Genomic DNA, 23,195 nt, shown 5'->3' on the forward strand with positions numbered 1-23,195 from the left:
GCAGGTGTTCTTGCCACAGCAAGGCTTGGCAGGTGCATCTCTGCACTTGGCTTCTATTAATTTTCCTTTTGAGCTGGCTGTGGCTGAGAGATGCATGGACTTCTAATTTGGAGGATCCACTCTTAGCTGTGATTTGAAGCTTGCCTTTGTGATTGTGTCAGTCATCCCTTGTTCTGGCATTGTGAAAAGCAGTAAATAATGTTCCTTTCCCCCCTTACCATGCTGCTTTGTGCCCTGTCCCATTCCCTCCCATTTCCCCTTCTGCCCCCTGCCAAAGTGCCTTTTCCAGAAACCCCACTGTGTTTCTCCTGAGTGGCAGGGGCTCACGCTGAGCCCACCACGCTACACCTTGGCTTGTTTGTCCATGCATCAGCATCTGCCATCCCACCTTGTCCTGTGCAAGCGCCCTCAGCCCCAGGGCTGGGGTTGCAGTGGGTGGCAGGCAGCAACAGGTGTGGCAGGTAGCACACAGGCTGTGGCCTTGGGGACAGTGGAGTGAGATGGGCTGAGGGCAGTGGGAGGTCTGTCCATCTCCCTTTAATGGACAGGATGGAGTGATGCCAGCAGCTGGGCCAGTGGAGCCCATTAAAAATCACAGTGTGACATAATGCTGGGGGCACGCCACAGGAGCCTGAACCTGAAACAGGGCTGTGGGCTCCTGCTCAAACTGGCACTGCAGACTGGGGCAGGTGACGCAGTGGACAAAATTCTGCCTTGTTGCCCTGGCATTCTGCTGATGCAGAGGAGGGGTGGCTGCTGCCCATCTCCAGCAAGCAGCTCCCTGAGGGACACCCCTCCTTGGGTACTGGGTCTTTGAAGCACTGGGGACTTGTGTGCATCACCTCAAGTGGATTGTGTAGCCACACGTGGCATTGTGGACATGTGGGTGACACTTCCCACAGCATAGGGCTGCAGGTGCTGATGCTGGCACAAGCAGTGGGGTGCAGCAGCTCCTGCCCTGGAGTGGCAACAAGGAGCGCAGAACCCCTGGGAGACTCTGGGCTGTTCCTACTAATGCAAGTGCTGATTAGTCTATTGATTTTTTGTAATGCAGGAGTCTTACTGTCCCTTCAGCTCACCCCTTGTCACCTGTCAGGCAGTGAAGGTGGTGGTGTGAACAGCTGTCAGCCCTGTCTCTGCTCATCCCTCTGCCCTGGACAGGCTGTGCTGGGACAGACAGCATGTGCGGGGTGAGCTGAGACACACCGGGTTGCTTAATAGCTGCTGGTGCCACAGTCCTTGCTGGGGAAATGCCGTTTGTGCTCTGGAACAGCTGCCTCTGGCACAGCACCACTGAGGTGAGGCTGGGATCCAGGGAGCACTTGTCCCAGAATGAAACAGTGCTCTGCAGAGCTGGTGGCTTTGGTTTCCTTGTCTGCTCGAGGCTTGGTGGATGGTTTCTGTGGCTGAGCTGGTGCCTGCAGTGACTGATGTCAGCACTGGTGGAGTGGAGCTGCTGCAGCAGTGTGAGCCAGGGGCATGCAGTGTCGTGCATGTTCATTGTGGGAGCTGTGGGCTGGCAGAGGCTGAAGCCCTCATTATGAGTTTTCAACATTGATGCTGGGGAGGAAGCAAGGTAAAGAGAGGAGCAGCCCCCTGCACTTCACCTGCCTGAAGTTGGCACTGGTCCTGGGCATGCTGGCACTGCCAGGGTGGAAAGTCACTCACCTGGCACAACGTGGCCCGCAGCCCTCACCGTTGTGCCTGGGACATGACACAGGCTGCAGCCTTGGCCCGGACAAGGTGCCCGCGTGGCTGCTGACACCGGGCAGGCTGGACCTGTGCTCCACCAGCGGAGCCAGCCCAGCGGCGCTGCCAAGCCGGGCCGCCTGGCGAGGGCAGCGCCTTGCCGGAGGCTGCCAGGCCGCCCCGGCGCTCTTGGCAGCGGGGGGCTCGGCGGACGCGGGGCCAGCGCCGCTGGGAAGCAATTACCTCCCCGCTGCGTCCAGCCCTAATCCCCTCACACGGCTCGCAAGGAGCCGGCTCGCCAAACAAGGCTCAATCAGGTTAAAGTGTGAAGTCAGGATTAGCCAAAAGAATGAGAGCGTGGTAATAGCTCCGGCCTCCTTGCCCGGCCGCCGCAGCCCTGCTGCGGCCCCCTCCCTCTCGCCCGCCCTCCGGCCCAGCGGGCTCTTGCCGGGGAGATTAAGGCTGCCGCGGTTTGTTTGCCTGAGTGGGCTCCCCACTGGGAAGCCATGTCGAACAGTTTTGCTCGGGCGCCCCGCTAAGCGCCGGGCAGGGCGTCGCGCTGGGGGGTTGGCTCCCGCCGCCGAGGCCCTGCCAGCCCCGCGGGGCCGCGGCCGCGCCTGGCTCCTCGCCGAGGCTCCCCGGGAACCGAGGCGGTGCGATGGGGCTGTGGCTGCCAGGAGAGGCAGCGCCGGGACACCTCCTGCCTCTCTGCGGATACCGCGCTGGCAGCCGTCACACGCACAATGGGGCAGAGCGGCTGGGTGTAATATGTGAGCAGGGAAAGCTGAAATCGCGATCCCTGACCACGGCCATCCCTCACTGCCCTGCCAGGGAGGACTTGTGTGGATATAGTCTGGCCATGAGGCTTTTGGGAGACGTGGAAGAAAAGTGAGTGCCTGCCTTCTTGCCATCACACAGCTGTGGGTTGGAGCTGGCTGCTGCTGTCGTACAGGCATCTGCTGGGTCAGAAATCCATGTGGGAGGTGAGCGTGGTGACAGAGGTGTCCTCCATCACCTCCTCACCCCCTGTTATACTTTCCTTTTGCGCCCCTGGGACTACCAGAGCCCTCTGTACCTTGTGTTGCACAAGGACGAGCACTGTGAATGGGCTGGCTGTTTGGTAAATGCCTGGATTCCACAGCCAGAAACTCTTAAAGTTGGAGCTTTAGAACAATACCTGGTGTGAAACCAGAAGAGGCAGTGAGAGTGACTGTGACAACTCCCCCTCCTCTGCCTGTGCCCATCCGTCAGCTGGTCCCCAGCGGGGCTGTCAGACCTGCCTGCTGGTGCCCATGGTCACCACTGCAAGCTGGCACTCCACGTGCCATGGCAGTGACACTCTTGTATTCAGCAGGGCATGAGGTGGCCCTGATGCAGCCGCCGTGGGTGCTGTGAGTGGCATGGCAGAGCGAGGAGAAGCCATGCCATCTGCTGTTTCTTCTGCGCCAAAGTGTAAAGCAAACATAGCTGGGAGCTATGAAACACAAGGAGGGAAGGGGCCGTGCCTTGTTCCAACGCTGGGGCCCGAGGATTCCACAGGCAAAGCATGTGTTTGTCCTGGTGTTGTCAGCTGTGTAATTGTGCAATGTAATGTAAGCCCGGTGCCAGGGCCTTGCTGAAACCCTCGCATCCAGCGTCTGTCCCTCTTGGCTTTGGTACCCCCCACGGCAGCACTTCATCAGTGACTGTCACAAAAAGCTGTGAAGGGGAGAAGCCTCGCAAAGTCAGTTGCAACCTTCTAGAAGCATTTCCCTCTCAAGCTGCAAATGAGCAGCTTGGAGACAGACGCTTGGGTTTGCTCCCTGGGCGCAGTGGGACTCCCATGTGCTCCAAGCAGAGAAAGGGAGCGAGCTTTCCATGGGGGAACCAAACAGATCACAGACAGGACCTGCCCGGGCGGGCAGTGCCAGAGCTGGGAGAGGGGTGCAGAGCAGTCAAGTGTGGTGCTCACCTCTGTGAGGGTTTAATGCTGGAGGACAGGCAGCTGCCAAGAAGGAATGCAGTGTACTGAGTGCTTTGCTAGAAAGAGTGGTGAACTGCACCTGGAGGGTTCATAGAATCATAGTGTGGTTTGGGTTGGAAGAGAACTTAAAGATCATCTAGTTCAAACCCTTGGCCATGAGCAGGGATGGCACCCACTGGATAAGGTTGTTCAGTGCCCCATCCAGCCTAGCCTTGAACACTTCCAGAGATGGGGTATCCACAAGTTCTTTGGACAACCTGTTCCAGTGTCTTGCTATCCTCACAGTAAAGAATTTCATCCTTACATCTAATTTAAAACTCTGCTCTTTCGGTTTAAAACTGTTCCCCCTGTCACTGTCTGCCCATGTAAAAAAGTTGCTATCTTTTCCCAAGAGTTTTCTAAGGGATTCCTTGTGGGAGCTAAAAGAGAAAAAAGGAATTGGTGCAATGCTGTCTTTTTCTGAAAGGTCAGTGAAGTTCCTGGAGGTCCCCAGGGTCATTGCATCCCCAACAAAGCATGAGGAGAAGAAGTTTGTATTTGAAGGACTGCTGGGCAGTTGGAGGCTGCTGCAGGTGTCTGGTCCTTTCCCTTTGGAGAGGGTGAGGAAACCCTGATCCCTCGTGGGTGGCTCGGGCAGAGTTCTGGGAATAGCCGGCACAGTCAGGGCAGGCAGCGCAGGCAGCACGAACAGCAGGGCAGCCTGGCAGTGCCGCCACGTGGGTTGCTGCGAAACTGCGCCTGCTGCTCGCAGAGGAGCTGGGCTTGTCCTTCTCCAGAAGCCTAGGCAATTCCTGGGGCGGCATCTCCCTTCCAGTGCCCCGGCAGTGGTGCTCTGCCAGCCGGGTTTGGTTTCCCAGGAATGACCCAGAGTGATGCACGAACTGTGCAGAGAGCAGGGGCTGGTGCATCACACTGGGCTGTATAGCATCTCCTTGGTGGTCAGGCATCCCACTGGAGGGCTAGGCAAGCTCACCGTCCTTTTGTTTTCCTCATGCAGCTGTGCAAGTAATGCTGGTGCTCCCCTCTGGGAACATTTTCTCATTGTGTTAGTGAACTTTCACCTGGGGTGAAGTCCCAGTCTGGAGACCTCCTGGTGTTTTGCAAACAGCTTGTGTCCGTTTGTTGAGTCCACTTTTTGGAGGAGATGAGGGCATGGGGGGGAACGTGGATGCTGTGCCTCCATCCTGACCCAGTCCAGCTGTGGGGTATCAATAGCAAACAGGCTTTGTTATATTGAAGCAGAGCTAGATGAGCACTATGTGTGAAGTGCTGACATCTATGGACACCCTAAACCACGTCTTGGGGCTGGGATGGGGATGTCTGTGTAGCCTGTGTAATTCTGGGGACATATAATCTGTGTTGGATACCCTGGTCCTCCTCCTCACTGATCCATGGACTTGCATAGGGAAAATGCTATGTTGCGCCTCAGTTTACCTCTGCCAGGAAGGAGATGGGAACTTGACCTCCTGCCCTAGGGGGTGGCTGCAGCAGGACTGTGCTGGCATCCCAGGATGGGAGCCGGCAATGCAGTTGCCAGCCAAGTTTGGAGGAGCTGCTTACTATTAAGGTGGGAGAGGGAATGGTTGTTTAGGAGCCGTGGAGAATAAATAAAACAATCAGGTCTTCCCACAGCTGAGCCAATCTACCCAGAGCCTTCTTGCAGTGAAATCTGTGGTCTTCATAGTCTTTAAAAGCCAGCCCAGGCATGATAGGGGATCTGACCTGCTGCCAGCCCTGCAACACAGAGCCCTTGCTGGCTTGGCATGCCCTGGCATTACAGAGCAGGTGATTACACAGACAGTATCCTACAGTGATGAAGTAAATAATGACCCAATTATTTGTGCCCTCTGAAGTGCAGGTCAGGCTCCATGGGAATGCCTCCTAGAGCCACTAAGTGTAATTACCAGTTAATCAGCAGGGACCTGTAATTATAGCAGTCAGCATTTAAGTATGGAGGGTTTTCCCAGAGCTATGCCAGTCAGCTGTGCTTGTCAGAGCCAGGGACTGTAGTGCCCAGGGAGCCCCAGTCACTTTGATCCACCATGGATGGAACCAGACTTGCCTCAGAACAGCCAGCAGAACAGTGATCAGCCAAGGACCTGATGCCAAATTAGTTTGTCAGAGTCCCCGAGGGATCACTGAGTGCCGGGACATGTTCCTGCCTGTGGATGCCCTGCTCCCATGGGACATCACACTTTGCAGACACTGCCCATTTGCCTTCCTGCCTTTTTCTTCTGCAGGGACCTGAGTGAGAACTTCATCCAGGCCATCCCCAGGAAAGCATTCCGTGGGGCCACCGACCTCAAGAACCTGTGAGTCCTCCAGTGTTGGGCATGAGGGAGTTTGGGGGCGGGTCCAGTGGCAGCAGGCAGCAGAAGTGATCAGGAGCACTGATTGCTCTCTGCCTAGGCTGTCCCAACAATTCTCCCTTTTTTCCCCCTTTCTCCTGCAGGCAATTGGACAAGAACCAGATCAGCTGCATCGAGGATGGGGCTTTCCGTGCCCTGAGGGGGCTGGAGGTCCTGTAAGTGACTGGGGACAAGGCTGGAGCCTCCAGTCTGTAACCGCATGCAAGATGAGGGTGTCCTTGAGTGTCCCCCCTCACTGAGGTGTTGTCCCCAGCATGCCATTTCTCCCTGGGCATAAGCAGGGTGTGACCAGGGTTCTGGTACAACTGCTGCAGAGCTGTGATCCAGGGCTTGATCCTGCCCCTGAGGGCCACCTGGGTGCCACTGGCTGTGGACAGGAGAAGCCTGGAAAGGACAGCAAGTCCTGCTGGGGGTTCCCAGCCTGTAGTTCTCCATCCATTTACCCTGTGCTAGGTTGCTCCCAGGGATTAGTGCCACCTAGACCATCTCATGTGCCTATTTACAGCCTCTCTGCCCTGACCTTCTTTGCCTGTTTGCCTTTCTTTGTCTTCCTGCAGGACCCTGAATAACAACAATATCACTTCAATTCCTGTGTCCAGCTTCAACCACATGCCCAAGTTGCGGACGTTGTGAGTGCCAGGGCCATGGTGGTGGTGGGAGTGGCCTCCTAGGCTAGAGTGGGATGTCCCCAGCTCTGCTGCTGGTGCTGGTGGCTCAATAGTGCTGGGACAGGACTATGGTGAGGGAATGGAGGGGACACCCCTGCAGAGCATCCCCAAATACTGCCAAGCAAGGTGGCCTCGGCAACTGTCACAGATGCTCTTCAGCCCCTCTGTATCTCCCTCTGAATCCCCCCAGCCTTTGGGATGAGCCAGGCTGGGGCATTCAGAGGGCAGAGGGGTGGGCAGGAGCTGTGCTGTGGCTGCTGACTGCTCCGTCCATCCACCTGCAGCCGCCTGCACTCCAACCACCTCTTCTGCGACTGCCACCTGGCCTGGCTCTCACAGTGGCTGCGCCAGCGCCCCACCATCGGGCTCTTCACCCAGTGTGCTGCTCCCGCCCAGCTTCGCGGCCTCAACGTGGCTGAGATCCAAAAGAACGAGTTCAGCTGCTCCGGTGAGGGGGCAGAGGAGGTGGTGGGTGCCAGGACAGGGTCATGGGCCAGGGGGGCAAGGCTTGTGCCACCAGTGCAGCCCATCTCCACTCCCTGCCATGTGCCCCGGCTCAGAGCCTCAGAACCCATGCTGTGGGTTCATCTCAGGTCAGCACAGTCCTTGGTGAGGGGAGAGTATGGGGACAATGCCACCCTATCAGTGTGACAGTACATCAGTCTGTGCCTTTGGAGCTTTTGCAGGGGGCTGGGGTGCACCAAGATCTTATGCACCCACTCAAGGGTTCCATGAACTGTCCCTACATGCTGAGCTGTCACCAGGGTCCCTTCTTCAGGCTGCTGCCACATACTGACCTGGCTCAGCTCTTTGCAATTCCAATGCTGGCTGCTTCCCTGGCAGGACAAACGGACTCAGCTCATGCCCAGCTCTGCAGCTTGTCCTCCGGCTCCTGCCCAGCCATGTGCACTTGCAGCAATGGCATTGTGGACTGCCGGGGCAAGGGGCTGACGGCCATCCCCGCCAACCTGCCCGAGACCATGACAGAGATGTGAGTATGGCCCCACACCATCACCACCGGGCTCTGGGTGGCTCAAGAGCACAGGAGCAAGCCCTGCAGCAGACCTTCCTTGCCCTTCTCTCACTCTGCCCAGATTTAGCCCTGGATTTAGCTGCATTAAAAATGTAAACAGAGAAATAATCTCCTTAGAGGAATCCAATTATGGTGCAGAGCCCCTGCTGGGACAGTGCACAAAACATGTGGGAGGCAGCAGGCACCCCCAAACCTGAGGTGCTGGGGAAGAGAGGTGCTTCCTCCACCCCAGCCACCATGTTTCCCAAACCCATGGCACCTATCCGTGATGGAGAAAGCTCCAGCCACAGGATGCAAGTTGTCTCTGGGCAGAATATTTCCACTCTTGTGGGGTAACTTACTGCAGCCTTAGAGGTCCTGCAGGCCCAGCTCTGTCAGTGGGGTTCTGGGGTTTGGCAAGTCCTAGAGCCCTCATGTCTCCCTATTCTCTTTGCAGACGCCTGGAACTCAACGGCATCAAGTCCATCCCCCCAGGAGCCTTCTCACCCTACAAGAAGCTGCGGAGGATGTAAGTGAGCAGCCTCTGCCAGCTCACCCTCAACCCCAACACCCTTCACCCTACTGGCCACTGCTGAGAGCTGACAGATGTGGGGCACCTGCTGTGACACGGGTACCCCATATGGCAGCACTGGGAGGGGGTCTTGGATAACCCCAGCTCTGTATATTGGGTCTTGGGGGTGGTCCCCTGGAACTAGCAGAAGGATGAGGACGTGGGACAAGAGAAGAGGGGACCAGGCCACCTTCTTCCTTTGGGTTTCAGAGACCTGAGCAACAACCAGATCTCAGAGATCGCCCCTGACGCCTTCCAGGGGCTGCGCTCACTGAACTCCCTGTAAGTGCTGCACTGGTGTGGGTGGGATGGGCTGGATGCTGTACCCCTTAACCATGGCCCACACCACTCCCCCCATCTCTCTCACACTAGCCTTTCTTTCCCAGGGTGCTGTATGGCAACAAGATCACGGACCTCCCTAAGGGTGTCTTTGGAGGACTTTTTGCCCTGCAGCTGCTGTAAGGCACCAATGGCCGTGTGGGATGATTTTCAGGGACATAGGGAAGCAGGACTGAGGTCCCTAGCACCCATGGAGTGAAGGGGTGTCCCCAGACTCACATCCCTCCCTCCCTGACAGGCTTCTCAATGCCAACAAGATCAACTGTGTACGGGCCGATGCCTTCCAGGATCTGCAGAACCTTTCACTGCTCTCTCTGTATGACAACAAGATCCAGAGCCTGGCCAAAGGCACGTTCACCTCCCTGCGGGCCATCCAGACTCTGTGAGTGTCCACTCCAGTTCCCATGGCTGGGCAGGAGTGCCTCTGGGGGAAAAGCATCTCCAGCGCTGGAGCTGCTGATCACCCGCTGTCCCTGGCGGTGTGTCATGCACTGTCCCTGGCAGTGTGTCACCTGCTGTCCCTGGCGGTGTGTCACTCGCTGTCCCTGGCACAGGCACCTAGCCCAGAACCCTTTCATCTGTGACTGCAACCTGAAGTGGCTGGCAGATTTCCTGCGTGCTAACCCCGTGGAGACCAGTGGAGCCCGCTGTGCCAGCCCCCGGCGCTTGGCCAACAAGCGCATCGGCCAGATCAAGAGCAAGAAGTTCCGCTGCTCGGGTGAGAGCTGTCCCCAGCCCTGTCACAGGCGTCCTGCAGCACAGCGGTCCCCAGCCCTGTCCCAGCCTGGTGTCTGTGTGCTCAGAGGGCTGATGTGCTTTTTTTTTCTGCAGCCAAAGAGCAGTATTTCATCCCAGGTGAGCAGAGGAGCTGCACACATGTGCATGGGTGTGTGCATGGTGCCCTGTTGGCCAGGCTGCCTGTGGGGATGTTGTGCCAGAGCCCCGTGGTCTGGCCCAGCAGAACCACGTTTCATTTCCCACATGCTGGGTACCAGGATGTGTTGTGGCATCTCCCATCCTGCCGTTACCTGGATGGGCACAGAGGTGTCCCCAGGGTCCAGTTTTGTTTGCAGGAGGTTGGCGGGCAGGGCAGTGCCCTGTGTACCCAGGAAAAATACCCTTGTAGATAGGCTGCTTTGGGCATGGAGAAAACTAGTATGTGCACAAGGGCTGGAATGAGGGGAGCTAGGGAAGAAAATGAGACCAGGTGGGGATGTGGGAGGATCAGAGGGAGAGGGGGGAGGTACAGTCCCCTGTGCCTCTGCCTGTGGGAACCCACACTGCCTTCACCATTACACAGGGACAGAGGATTACCAGCTGAACAGTGAATGCAACAGTGACGTGATCTGCCCTCCAAAATGTCGCTGTGAATCTGGTGTGGTCGAGTGCTCCAACCTGAAACTCACCAAGATCCCAGATCGCATCCCACAGTCCACAGCTGAGCTGTAAGAGTCTCCTTTCTCACTCTGCTTTCCTTCCTGCAGCAGGCACCTTGCTGGCACTGGGGTTTGGCTTGGGGTTTGGGCTGTACCAGGTACTTTGCAGGCATCTCCTGAGCTCTTTTCCCTGCTGCCCACTCCAGGCGCCTGAACAACAATGAGATCTCCATCCTGGAGGCCACTGGCATGTTCAAGAAACTCCCACATCTGAAGAAAATGTGAGTATTGGGCAGGCACAGCCATGTCAAGAGTGCTGAGGGCTGGGAAGGCACATGGGGGTCCTGATGCCAGGGCAGACAAGGGCGTGAGATGGAGGGCATGTTCCAGCCTGAGGGTCCTCTGAAGGACTGGCATCATGGGATGCTTAGTGGGATGTGGGGGAGGCAGAGTTCGGGATGAGGTCAAGGCAGAGCCCTCATCTCAGCCTGCTTTTCCCTCTTTGCAGCAACCTCAGCAACAACAAGGTGTCAGAGATCGAGGATGGGGCATTTGAAGGGGCATCCTCTGTCAATGAGCTGCACCTCACTGTCAACCAGCTGGAGTCTGTGCGCAGCGGCATGTTCAGGGGCCTGGACGGGCTGAGGACACTGTGAGTCCCTTCTCCTCCATGAGCACCCAGATGGGGACGTCCTTACTCCTTGCCTCCTTGCAGGGCCAGCCCAGGATGCCTTGCCCACCAGCTGGCTGCATCCAGTGCTGGGTGGGGCAGGTTTTTGCTGCTCAGGGACTTGCTCAGGCTCATTCTGCTGCCCAACACTGAGGTGGGCACAGCCTGAGCACTGCTAAGGTGGGTTTCCCCCGTGGTGCCTGCCTGTGTTGTAGGTGCCCTTGTTCTCTTCCCTCTGCAGGATGCTGAGGAACAACCGCATCAGCTGCATCCACAATGACAGCTTCACAGGGCTGCGCAACGTACGCCTGCTCTCCCTGTATGACAACCAGATCAGCACAATTGCACCGGGTGCCTTTGACACGCTGCAGTCCCTCTCCACACTGTATGTCCTGGGCCTGGGAAGATGCCCCCAGCCTGTGCACATTGCTGCAGGTTCCCTTGCCTGGTGGTTGTTCAGGTGCTGTCCTTGTGCTCTCTCCCGTGTGCAGGAACCTGCTGGCCAACCCCTTCAACTGCAACTGCCAGCTGGCCTGGCTGGGGGACTGGCTGCGCAAGAGGAAGATTGTGACCGGGAACCCTAGGTGCCAAAACCCTGACTTCCTCCGGCAGATCCCCCTCCAGGATGTGGCTTTCCCTGACTTCAGGTGTGAGGAAGGTAATTCATGGGCCCTGCAGTGCCAAGGATGAGGGGAGATGAGGTTGCTCCTCCCAGGATGGCAACCTGCTCCTTGTCCCAGCACCGTCGTTGCTGTCAGGATGTGCCTGTGGCCCCATGAATGCCCTCCCCTAATGATACAAAAGTTTCCCTTCCTGGTACTCAGCCCTTGGGCACTCAAATATCCACTGTGAAGCCAGGAGTTTGCACCCACTGCACCTTGGGAGCTTTTATATGTAGGTGGGTCTATGCTGGCAAACACTGTACCCTGGGTGCTGACAGGAGCAGAGGTGTAGGCAAAACCCACTGAGATTCATCCTGCTCCTTCCCTTCTCAGCCTTGCACATGCACCGGAGCCGGCAGTGGGCAGATGGAGCAGACAGGGAGTGTGCGTGGGGAGAAAAACCTCTTTTTATATATATTTTTTTTTAATTTAGAACAGCTTTTGAGCCCTCTGGAAAATATTTACAAACAAACCATCCTTTCTTCTGCTTTCCCTCCTCCACCCCGTCAAAGACTGAAGGGTTGCATCCTGCGCCTTTCCTAGCAGTGTGAGATAGCATACGGTTGTCCCAGGAATGCCTTTCCCGCAGGATTCCAGCATCACGGCAGAGAAGGGGAGCAATGCCAGCTGCTCTGGCTGCTCAGCATAGGCTCCATCTAACCTGTGTCTGGGACATGGGTGAAGGAGGTTATTTCAGGAGGATTTGCAGGGCTGAACCCCTTCTTCTATGCCCTTATCTGTGTTGTCCCTGTGACTGCATTTTGCATGAAGATGGTGAAAATCAGAGCAGCCTTGCGCTGGTTGGTTGTATCCACACCAGTGGGGCAGGTGATTTCTGGGTGCAGGAGCAATTCCTGCACTGTTAATTCCTGACTGATATTGCCTGCAAGACCCTGCTTTGGGGGCGGGGGAGGATGGTTGGCATGGGAGGGGGGCCATCCTAGGCCAGCACAAGGCTTTGAATCTGGCCTCACACAATACCCAAGGGCTGGACCCGGTGACATGGTGGCTTTCCATGCCTGGTGCAGGTAAGGAGGAGACCACCTGCATCCCCCGGCCACAGTGCCCACAGGAATGCACCTGCCTCGACACAGTTGTCCGCTGCAGCAACAAGCACCTCAAGGCCCTGCCCAAGGGGATCCCCAAGAATGTCACAGAGCTGTGAGTAGTGGGCAAGTACCCAAGCTCTCCCTCGAACCCTCCATCAACTTTACAGCTCTGGGCGAGGGGCCTCTGTTGTGGGGTCGCAGGGCAGAGACTCCTGGGCTCCTCCTCACAGCCCCATCCTGACCTGGTAGCCAGGGTAGGACCTCACCCATCCAATGTATCCTGTCCAGCCCCAGCACCAGCAAGTGGCTCACCAAGAGTTTCTCTGATGATTTGGGGCTATCAAGGGTATTGTGCAAGAGGTGCTGTCACCCAGCAGCTGAGACCCTTGTCTTTGGCCCTTGTGAGGGGACAGTGAGGGACACCCCCCCGCTGCAGTTGTGGTCCCCATGCAGCCACAAAGCTCAGATGTGCATGCCAGAGCTAGATGTGCAGGCTCTGTGATGCCCATCACAGCAAAAGTGGCTCTGTACCCATGTGGGATGAGGGACGGCAGCAAGTCCTGTGTGCAGGGGGTGCAGGCACTGGTTGGGCACACATACATATGCACAGCACCCCCGCAGCCCCCTCCACTGTCTTGCACACTCCTCCTCTCTCTGCATCCGGAGCCATCTCTCACGTTCTCACACATGCCTGGGAGCGTTACAGCCTCCCACGCTCCCATCGCATGTGTAAACGCAGCACGTTGCTGGCTGCGCTTGCACACGTAGGCTGCTGGGAGAGTGTCCCCAGGGACATTGCTGCAAACCCAGGTGTGCTCATGCACTCACACACCAGCTCCCCTGCCAGCCAGGAGTCCCCTGAGAGCCCCTTCGACTTGGGTGCAGCAGGGAGGTGATGCTTCTTGCAGCCTGAAGTCCGTGGTGGTCACAGGAGAAAGAGGGGGAAGAGGGAGGGTTCTTCTGCTTCTCAGTCAACCCGAGGTGCTTTTGTTCTCCCTTGCAGCTACCTAGATGGAAACCAGTTCACTCAGGTCCCGGGGCAGCTCTCCACCTTCAAGTATCTGCAGCTTGTGTAAGTAGCCAGGAGCAGGAGCCCAGGCAGCTGGAGGCACTGCTGGAACTTGTGGGTGAGGTCTCCATGGTGTGTGATCCTGAGGAGGGGTCTGGCAGTGTGCGGGGACCCCTGACATCCCCCTCTGTGTCCCCTCCCTGCTCTGGAACACAATTGACTGGCAGTGATGCTCAGCCTCTGGCTGCTCACTACCTCGTGCCGGGCATGGACCAGAGGGGGAACAAGTGGCATTGCTGCCATCACCCTGTGTGACAGCCCTGCTGCTCCCTTGGAGGCTGTGCTGCGCTGCTGTTTGCACCCCATTGCAGCTGAGCAGGCTGGGGAGCAGTAAGAGAGGACAGGGCCCAGCTGGCTCCAAGCCCTGGGGTTTCTGTTTTCCAGCGATCTGAGCAACAACAAGATCAGCTCCCTGAGCAACTCCTCCTTCACCAACATGAGCCAGCTCACTACTCTGTAAGTAAAGTCCCTGGGGCTGCTGCCCAGCTGAGCTATGTGGGCTGAAGACTGGGGGGTGCTGGGGACACCAGGGTCTCCACCCTGTGCCTGGGTGAAGCAGTGCTCTGAGATGGAGCTCACACAGGGGCAGCGTGTAGCCCAGGGTGGGTTTCTTACAACACGCATGGCTGTGCTGCCTGCTTCCCTCCCACAGGATCCTCAGCTACAACTCCCTGCAGTGCATCCCTCCACTGGCCTTCGAGGGCCTCCGCTCCCTGCGGCTGCTGTAAGTACCTGCCCTCAGCCCTGTCACAGCCCTGCCCGGCCCCTTCCCTGCTGCTGCCCATGTCCCTGCATCCCCTGTGCCCCCTGTGCCCACTTGGAGCTCGGTGCATGCAAGTGGGCAGGGGGAACACAGGAAGGTTCATCTGCTCTCAGAGCAGATGGTGCATTTGCAACAGTGCCAGTGTGGTGGGGTTCAGTTCTGCCACCCACAGCTGGACCTGTGGGATGGGGCCACAGTCCTTGCTGCCCACCTTGGAGCCCTGGGCATCGAAGGACCTTCTGTTCTCTGCAGGTCTCTCCATGGCAACGACATTTCCAGCCTCCCCGAGGGCATTTTTGCAGATGTCACCTCCCTGTCCCACCTGTGAGTATCTCCTCCCACTCCTCAGGGCTCAGGGCTGGATGCAGGCTCCACAGACCTTTAAAAACTATGGGGCTGAGCTTGGCTTCCCTGGGGGTGAGCTGCCTTCTCCCCTCTTCTCTGGGCTGGTACCTGCGACATGATTTGTTGGATAGTGCTGTGACCTGCTGCCCATGCTCAGATCCAGGTGGGCAGCTGAGTGTCTCAGTGCTGCTGGATGTCCATGTGGTCTTAGGTGGATGTGGTGTGGGGTCCTTCCCCAACCCACAAGATCTCTGGGGTCCCCCAGGATGTAGGTCAAGCCACGCAAAGTAGTGTCACAGCTGTGGGTTGGCAGGGGCTGCTCTGACACACACCAGTGTGTTGTTAGCCTTCTGCCAGTGCACTTCCCCACAACAGCCCCCCAGTCTGTCATCCAGTATCCTCCTGCCAGTGGTGGTGTTTCAGCCCCTCTTTGAGTGGGCCTGCACCCCAGGAGCACTGCCCTAAACCCCAGAACCACCCACCCAGGGCCAGGGTTTAACTTTGCTCGCAGTGTCTTTTTAGTTCCCTCCCTGTCTCTTAACTAAGCTGTTCCAAGCTGCCTGCTCCTGGCATCCTGGGCATCTCATGCTGTTCCTTCAATCTGCAAAGAGCAGCTTGATACCCAGTCGTAGCCTCCTTGTTTTCTGGGGACCAACACTGCTTGCTCTGCTCCGATTTCCCTTGGCTGTGCTGCCTTCACTGCAGACAGCTGGCACTGCCAGTTCCCACAGGCTGGGCTGGGTCACAGCCATTGCTGTGGCTGCTGTAGGACCAGGTTAGTCAGCCCCAGCAGATCTGCTCCCCCTACTGCCTCAGCTCTGGGCTGCCATCTCCTTTTGTCACATGTGTTGGTCACACCGGCCCTTCATCACTGCTGACCTTTGCAGTCAAGGAGGGTTCAAACAGGCATCCATCTGCCACATCATCCACTGCTTCTGTACCCTTCTCTGCTGTGGAGCAGAGCAACCCTCCATCCTCCTCCTTTCCTAGAGCAATTCCTTGCTTTCCCCCAGTGCTGTCTGCACAAGCTCTGGCCGTGACCCAGTGCTCATTCCCCCCAGCCCATTCCTGTGTCTCTGTGCTGCAGGCTTGTGCAGCAGAGCCCAGGCTGGCCCTGCCACTGCCATGCAGGTTCTGTTGTTTCTGCATGGCCTTGGGGTACTTTGCCCAGTTTGCTGGCCCCAGGCAGCTTTGCCAGTTTACTGGAGAGGGACTGCCAAGAATTTCTGTGAGGGCAATGGAGGAGAGCCCCGGGGCAGAGCACGGGCACTGCAAGGGCTGTGGGTCTGGCAGCAGGGTGGTCTAACTGGACAATGCTGTGTGTGTCCCAGTCCTCCCATTGTGGTGGGACCAGAAATGGAGGAGCACTTTGCCAATCATGTGGCATCCCAGTTAAGTGACAGAGTTGTGCCCAGTTCCCTCTGTGTGGCAGCAGGTGCAATTTTGCCCCTCTCTTTGTGCAGAGCCATCGGGGCCAACCCCCTGTACTGCAGCTGCAACCTGCGCTGGCTCTCCAGCTGGGTCAAGACGGGCTACAAGGAACCAGGCATTGCCCGCTGTGCTGGGCCCCCCGACATGGAAGGGAAGCTGCTGCTCACCACCCCTGCCAAGAAATTCGAGTGCCAAGGTGAGAGGTGCCCATGCTGTCTCTCCATACCCTCCCACGGGCACCCAGCAGAGCAATGCTTTGTGAGTCTGGGTGGCTCCAGGATTTTGTCTGTTGGGTTGCCTTGTGGAGGAGGGGGACCAGGTTGTTTCCATCCTCTTACCTGACTGGTGGCACTTCCCTGGTGACTGAGCAAACCTGTGGCTGTCCCATTGCCTGGTGCAAAGCCCCTTGGACAGGCTCAGCTCCCAGCAACACCAGAGGCTCTGCCCCGCCAATGGTGCCCAAAAAAGGACACGTTCTGATCACTCCTCGCACTGATGGTCATCTCCGTGCCTCCCCTCCTACAGGTCCACCTGCCCTGAGTGTCCAGGCCAAGTGCAACCCCTGCCTCTCCAGCCCCTGTCAGAACCAGGGCACCTGCCACAATGACCCCCTTGGCTCCTACCGCTGCACCTGTCCCAGTGGCTACAAGGTACCCTGGTCCCAGGGGTCCCCAGTGCATGGGGACGTGTCCCTGCAGAGGGCAAGGGAACAGAGCAGGGCCTCTGCCATGCCCCTGGGGCTTGCTGCCTGTGGGACCACCTACCCTCCCTGTGTGCCACAGCATCCTGCTGAGCAGGATGGGGAGAGCTGGGCAGGTGCTGTGGCACCCTCCTCGCTCCCACCTTTTCCTCTTTCTCCAGGGCCGTGACTGCGAGGTGGCACTTGGTGGCTGCTCCTCCAACCCCTGTGCCAATGGGGGGACCTGCCAACCTCAGGAGGGGGACGGAGCTGGGTTCAGGTGAGTGCTGGACAGGAACCCATGAAAGGTGGGTGTTTAGGCAGTAGCATGGGACCCTGGCCTCACATGCAGAGAAGTTCTCATAATTCCATCGCCTCCTGCATGCTCCCTTGGGCATATAGCTGGGGTATTGCATTTGCGTGGGAGCTCCAGCTCATGTTGTCTGACTCCCCTTTCCCATGCCTCTCAGCCCAGAAAGCTTCTAGGTGGATGTCAGTGGGGGAGAGGAGGGTGCCATCACCACAGAAGGCAGGGGGAGGTAGAGAGTTTTGGGACTGGGACTGGTTGCTGTGGTCCTGGAATCACTGCTGCTCCCTGGGGGCTGCCTTACCCTCCCGCAACCCTCACTGCTCTGAATGCTTTAGGCCATTCTGGGAATCAGGCTGCAATTAGGAGCTGAAAATAGTTGGCAGGTTGGGGGTGAGGAGCTAGGCTGTGCAACCCCTCCCTGTGCTGAGAGGCCTCTCAGCCTGTTGTTATGGCAACACAGCATCCTCGGGCAGGCTGTGCTGCCACCCACACCTGTGCCCAGTGTTTGACAGGAGGACACCAAACCCAGCTCTTTGCCTAGGTCCTGTGCTGGTTGTTTAGGGGCAGCCACCCCAAAATGTTCTGTTTCATTTTCCTCCTTGGCACTGCCCTGGCCCCATGGAAGGTGCCTGTGCCCAGTGGGCTTCGAGGACCCGAGCTGCCACACCACCAGCGACCCCTGCAAGGAGCACAGCTGCGAGAATGGGGGCTCTTGTGTGCCCAGTGCCACCAACTACACCTGCCTTTGTCCTGCCCACTACACAGGTATTTGGAATGGGACCAGCCATCCCCAAATGGCACAGACCTGGCATGGGAATGTGCCCAGTGATTCTACTCACCCATGAGGGCTGAATAGCTCCTCTGCCTGCTGCCTCAATGCCCATCACCACGGGCTCTGGCTGGGCTCAGCTGTCTTGAGTTTGGCTACACCCAGCTGAACCCCCACACCCTGGGATGCCCTCAGTGCCTGGCTCAGGCAGGAGCTGCCTCCAGGGGAGGAGGACCCTGTGCCCGAGGGGTGAAAGCTGTGGGATTGGCAGCTCCCTGTCTTGAGCTGAGTCCCCCAGGGGTCCCCTCTGCCCCACGGGAACTGTTGCTGTTCCTCTGGTCCTGGAGCTACTGGGCACCCCCTCTTCTGCCTTGCAGGGGAATTCTGTGAACAGCCACCCAATTTCTGCTCAGACGAGCTCAACCCCTGCCAGCATGACTCCACCTGCATCTCCACCAGCCAGGGGCCCAGGTGAGCCCCCTTCTCTCCAAACCACCTTTTCTGGCTGGCTGGGGGCGGGTAGATTTGCTTTTTGGGGACTGCATTGAAGGGGCATGGAGGAGGGATTTACAAGGGGAGGAGCAGGCACCCACTGGTGCAAGGGGGAAGGAAGGGGCAGCCTCGAGCCCCCTGCCTGCCCCAGGTGTGAGTGTGCACCCGGCTATGTGGGGAGCAACTGCAGCGAGGACTTCGACGACTGCCAGGACCACCGGTGCCAGAACAATGCCCGCTGCCTGGATGAGGTGAATGGCTACTCCTGCCTCTGCACCGAGGGCTACAGGTACCACCAGGAATACCTGGGACACCTGGGGTAGTGGGGCTGGTTATGTGTCACTGTGCATAAGGGACAGGTCCTGGATACCAAGTCTGTGCATCCATCCATCCATCCATCCATCCATCCATCCATCCATCCATCCATCCACCCACCCACCCACCCACCCTTCCTTAGTGTGAGAGGAAGGAGTGAGGCTGGGAGTGTGTGTCTCTAGGGGTGGAGGCTGGGGAGAGCCAGCAGCATTGAGGAGGGACCCCAGGGCACAGCTCAGCATCCAGGCATCCCTCTGATGCCAGTGTCTGGGAGAGTCTCCCCAGGGATCCCAGATCAGGGGCATGCTGTCAGAGCCCTGTGGGGCATTGGGCAGGGTGTAGGGCTCTTTCCCAGACCCCAGCCCAGCAGCACCCTCGGCTCCACAGTGGCCAGCTCTGCGAGATGCCGCCCCACACCGCTGGCCAGCCTGGCCTCTGTGAGCGAGCTGAATGCCAGAACGGGGCCCCATGTGTGGAGCGGGGTGCCCGTGCCCTGTGCCAGTGCCTGCCTGGCTTTGGTGGCCCCAAATGTGAGAAGCTGCTGAGCGTCAACTTTGTGGACCGTGACACGTACCTGCAGTTCACTGACCTGCAAGACTGGCCCCGGGCCAATATCACCCTTCAGGTGAGGGCTAGGGGGGCGTGGGGGCATTGAGGGATGGCAATGGGGGTCTGCCCCAGGGATGTGGGCTCCCACCTCTCTCTCTGGCAGGTCTCCACGGCTGAAGGCAATGGCATCCTGCTGTACAATGGTGACAGCGACCACATGGCTGTGGAGCTGTACCAGGGCCATGTGAGGGTCAGCTATGACCCTGGCACCCACCCCAGCTCGGCCATCTACAGGTACCTGGCACCCCTTCTCCACTCACTGGGGACATCCACCCCCATTGCTTTGGCCGGGGGGCATCCTCGGTGACCGAGCCATCCCTGCCAGTGCTGAGACCATCAACGATGGGCAGTTTCACACCGTGGAGCTGGTGACCTTTGACCAGATGGTGAACCTGTCCATTGACGGTGGCAGCCCCATGACCATGGATAACTCGGGCAAGCACTACACGCTGAACAGTGAGGCTCCCCTCTACGTAGGAGGTAGGACAGAGACCAGGTGATGGAGGGCATGGTCGGCATCCAGGTGTGCTGATGGTCCTGCTCTCCCCAGGAATGCCTGTGGATGTCAACTCGGCTGCCTTCCGCCTCTGGCAGCTCCTCAATGGCACCAGCTTCCATGGATGCATCCGCAACCTCTACATCAACAATGAGCTGCAGGACTTCACCAAGACGCGGATGACGCCAGGGGTGGTGCCGGGCTGTGAGCCCTGCCGCAAGCTCTACTGCCTGCACGGCATCTGCCAGCCCTCGGGCGCCCAGGGCCCCGTGTGCCACTGCGAGCCTGGCTGGGACGGGCCCCACTGCGACCAGCCCCGTGGTGGGCCCTGCCAGGGGCACAAGTGAGTGCCCTTACCCCACGGGCTGCCCATCCTGCCCTGTGGCTGGTTCCTGGTGCTTTCATGCCAGTCCCATGCCATCACAGGGGTGCCGTGTCGGGACTCTGCCATGCCGTGCCACTAGCACTGAGTTGTGCCAGGCTGTTCTGTGCTGGTGCCATGCCATAGCCACACCTGTGCTGTGCCATGATGGCTGTCCTGTACCAGGTGGTGCCGTACCAGTTGCTGTATAGTTCTGGTGCAGAGCCACGCCATGCTCAGTGCTGGTGGGCTGTGCATGCTCGTGCCATGCCAGCAGGTCCTGACAGCACTGTATGCCCACAGGTGTGTGCACGGGGTGTGCCTGCCCCTTGATGCCCTCTCCTACAGCTGCCAGTGCCATGAGGGCTACCAGGGCGCGCTCTGCAACCAGCCTGCTGAGCCACCTGACCCCTGCCGCCACCAGCCCTGTGTCCATGGCCACTGCCACCTCACACCAGGTGGCCAGCCCACCTGTGAGTGCCACGATGGCTACACCGGAGTCCTCTGTGACCAAGGTAGGTGCTGAGGAGGGGGGTGTCCAGGGAAGGCAGCCCCACGCCACCACAGCAGGCTGACCACTGCTGTCCCACAGAGCCAGAGTGCCGCGGGGAGCCGGTGCGGGACTACCACCAGGTGCAGCGGGGCTATGCCATCTGCCAGACGACGCGGCCTGTGGCCTGGGTGGAATGCCGGGGGACCTGCGGTGGCCCTGACGCCGGTTGCTGCACTGGGCTGCGGCTGCGGCGCAGGAAATACGCCTTTGAATGCAGCAACGGTGCGACCTTTGTGGAGGAGGTGGAGAAGCCCAGCAAGTGTGGCTGCAGCCAGTGCCTGTGAGCAGCCACCAGCCCTGCAGAGCCGGGGGGCTGGCGGGGAGAACCCCCCGAGCCAAGGACCTCACTTTACACTGCGGGCATGGTGCTGCTCTCTGGGTGTTCCGAACTACAGCTGCATCTGAGGAGCCCAGCAGAGGGTAGAGCTGGTGCATCTAGAAGATTGGGAAGGAAACAGAAAAAATATAGAAAGGAAAAAAAAAGAAAAAAAACCCCACAAACAAAGCAAATGTGTAGATAGAGAATTTTTTTAAGAACTGCAGCTACACAGATATGTGGATGTGGAGTGGGCACCCTGCCCAGCTGCCCTGACCTCTCCCTGTGGCACTCTGCCTCCCTGCCAGTGAAGCCCCACAGCCATGGAGGGCAGTGCCTGCATCCCGGGTGAGTCCCCTCCCTGGCACCCCTATGCCTTGCGTCAGCCCAGCGATCTGAGGGCTTTTCCAACGTGCGACAGGAAGAGGGAGGCCTGCCATGGCAGAGCCTTGTCATCTATGGCAAGCCATGGCTTACAGTGGGCTGCGTGGTGTAGCCAGTGTCCTGCAGTCCTGGTCAGCCCAGACCTGGTTTCCTGTTCTCTCCTCCAGCAGCCCTGGTCTCTCTCCCTGCAGGGTGCTGTAGCCCTAAGTACCCCAGATAATGTCCCCAGCTCTGTGGCCCCAGCCTGACCTTTTGGTGACACCCCCAGTCTGTGCATGCTGGCTGGGCTCTGCAGTGCATGGGCACGCTCGGGTCTGGCCCATTATGGTCACATCAGGGCCACACTGGTGGAACAGGACCTGGGCAGTGCCAGCCACACTGAATGGGGGACAGGCAGCACTGCACAGATGTCCCTGAGGGTTCCCGTACCAACCTGCCCTGTGCCCTGGGGCCAGCACTGTGCCATTCACATGGAGAGGGCCCCAAATACCCCTGGCTCAGCCAGGTGGCTCTGCTCAAAGGTGGGAGCTGTGTGAGGGCAGCACAGGAATCCCCTTTCTCCAGGCTCTCTCCTAGGGGAGCAGGCCTGCAGCTGGGCAAAGGTGCCCCCGTGTCCCACTGCCCCAGCCAGCAGGAGCAAAAGGCTGCTGGGACAGCTGGGATGTGGGTTTGCCATGCCCATTACTGGGGCCTCAGTCTTGTGCATGCCAAGTTGAAGAGGTTGGAGATGTCCAAACCTGCAAGCCTGGAGCCAGCACCACTGCCAGGGCAGGACCCATCAGCTCTTGGACTCGAGTGCCCATACGCAGAATCTCTCCAAAGCCCACAGTGTCAGGGCATGTGCTGGGCTGGTGTGGGAGCAGGGGCACACGGGGACCTCCTGCCGGGGTACTGCATGCACCCAACATCCACAGCAGCATCACCTCTATGCCTGTGGGGGCCAAGGATAGCGGGGGCCCAACCTGGGACACTGCACATGGCTGGACAGTGAAACACCACATCACCCTGGTGGACAGACTCATCCCAGAGCTACAGTCCTGGGTCTCTCCATCTCACCGCTCCAGCACTTTGGTTTCAGGTCTGCACTGCCAGCTGTGGCCGGGCTCCAGGCACCTCCACTGGATACACCCAGCTCTGCAGGTGCTGTCCCCATCCCTGCTCACCACTGGCATCCAGGGCATCTCCACCACCACGGGGATGTGTTTCTGCCACAAATGCCCTCTCCATGGGAGCTCCTCTGCCACACAGAGGAGCTGGGATGCGTCTCATTTTGCCTGTGGCCCACCCGGGGCTTGGTTGTGTTGTGTTTCTGTTCTTGCTGTACGCTAACCGCTAAAGTATCTCTTTATACAGAATACTTACAGATTCTAATATATATTTGTATTTCATTTTGTTATAGTATTTTTATATGTTTGGGGTCAACAAATGATGTTTTCTTTTTGTTTACAGATGCTACTGGGCAGGAAAATGACAGTGGCTTTGTTTGGCCCGTGGGGTTTGTGTGTGTCACTATTGAAGACGCTGGTTTGTACTAGGCTGGCGAGGGAGGCGCTGGGCATCCTTCCGCTGGCAGAGGCTGTATTGTTTTAGGAGGTGTTTGGTATTGTCTATGTTGTCTTCCATGTGAACATGACATTTATTCATTCAGAGGCTTGGCCTCTTCTTTCCTGCTGGGGAGAAGGGAGAAGCTGGTGTTTGGGAACTGCTGAGAGTGTGAGGAGGTGGCACAGGATGGAAAGAGTTGGTTGCGCCTTGGGGGATGATTTCCTAATTTCCTACTCCTGGAGCAGCCCTGGCCAATGCATTGCCCCCATGGTGCAGGGACAAGCAGCCGGGGTTATCCATGCAATGCCTGGCAAAAGCAGCCATCACTGCCAGGGTCTCGCACGTGGGAAGCTAAAGGGCCAGTGCCTGCTCTGGGGATGGAATGGCTCT

The 23,195-nt window shown here is 58.3% G+C and overlaps 1 protein-coding gene across 2 annotated transcripts in view; it reads left to right on the plus strand.

Annotated features, from left to right (window-relative positions):
- SLIT1 (slit guidance ligand 1) overlaps positions 1–22,907 on the plus strand; it is a 60,511-nt gene extending 37,604 nt beyond the window's left edge. The window contains exons 5-38 of one of the 2 annotated variants that reach the window (XR_009487211.1): positions 5,893–5,964; positions 6,105–6,176; positions 6,579–6,650; positions 6,974–7,137; positions 7,533–7,680; positions 8,159–8,230; positions 8,483–8,554; positions 8,659–8,730; positions 8,850–8,993; positions 9,166–9,329; positions 9,443–9,466; positions 9,912–10,056; positions 10,194–10,268; positions 10,496–10,639; positions 10,899–11,042; positions 11,149–11,315; positions 12,348–12,480; positions 13,372–13,440; positions 13,822–13,893; positions 14,090–14,161; positions 14,453–14,524; positions 16,009–16,172; positions 16,502–16,626; positions 16,838–16,935; positions 17,591–17,730; positions 18,112–18,205; positions 18,378–18,515; positions 18,929–19,166; positions 19,254–19,384; positions 19,476–19,630; positions 19,701–19,989; positions 20,311–20,522; positions 20,600–21,224; positions 22,710–22,907. Coding sequence is in view for 1 of the 2 variants with exons in the window: in XM_059851785.1 (XP_059707768.1) it covers positions 5,893–5,964; positions 6,105–6,176; positions 6,579–6,650; positions 6,974–7,137; positions 7,533–7,680; positions 8,159–8,230; positions 8,483–8,554; positions 8,659–8,730; positions 8,850–8,993; positions 9,166–9,329; positions 9,443–9,466; positions 9,912–10,056; positions 10,194–10,268; positions 10,496–10,639; positions 10,899–11,042; positions 11,149–11,315; positions 12,348–12,480; positions 13,372–13,440; positions 13,822–13,893; positions 14,090–14,161; positions 14,453–14,524; positions 16,009–16,172; positions 16,502–16,626; positions 16,838–16,935; positions 17,591–17,730; positions 18,112–18,205; positions 18,378–18,515; positions 18,929–19,166; positions 19,254–19,384; positions 19,476–19,630; positions 19,701–19,989; positions 20,311–20,522; positions 20,600–20,844 (4,198 nt within the window). In the remaining variant the exon portion in view is untranslated. Of the gene's footprint in view, positions 1–5,892; positions 5,965–6,104; positions 6,177–6,578; positions 6,651–6,973; positions 7,138–7,532; positions 7,681–8,158; positions 8,231–8,482; positions 8,555–8,658; positions 8,731–8,849; positions 8,994–9,165; positions 9,330–9,442; positions 9,467–9,911; positions 10,057–10,193; positions 10,269–10,495; positions 10,640–10,898; positions 11,043–11,148; positions 11,316–12,347; positions 12,481–13,371; positions 13,441–13,821; positions 13,894–14,089; positions 14,162–14,452; positions 14,525–16,008; positions 16,173–16,501; positions 16,627–16,837; positions 16,936–17,590; positions 17,731–18,111; positions 18,206–18,377; positions 18,516–18,928; positions 19,167–19,253; positions 19,385–19,475; positions 19,631–19,700; positions 19,990–20,310; positions 20,523–20,599 lie in introns of both variants that reach the window. The other variant, XM_059851785.1, reaches the window with a different exon arrangement.
- Positions 22,908–23,195: the final 288 nt, after the last annotated feature.

The sequence above is a fragment of the Haemorhous mexicanus genome, chromosome 7 (assembly GCF_027477595.1).
Source record: "Haemorhous mexicanus isolate bHaeMex1 chromosome 7, bHaeMex1.pri, whole genome shotgun sequence".
Lineage (NCBI taxonomy): Eukaryota > Metazoa > Chordata > Aves > Passeriformes > Fringillidae > Haemorhous > Haemorhous mexicanus.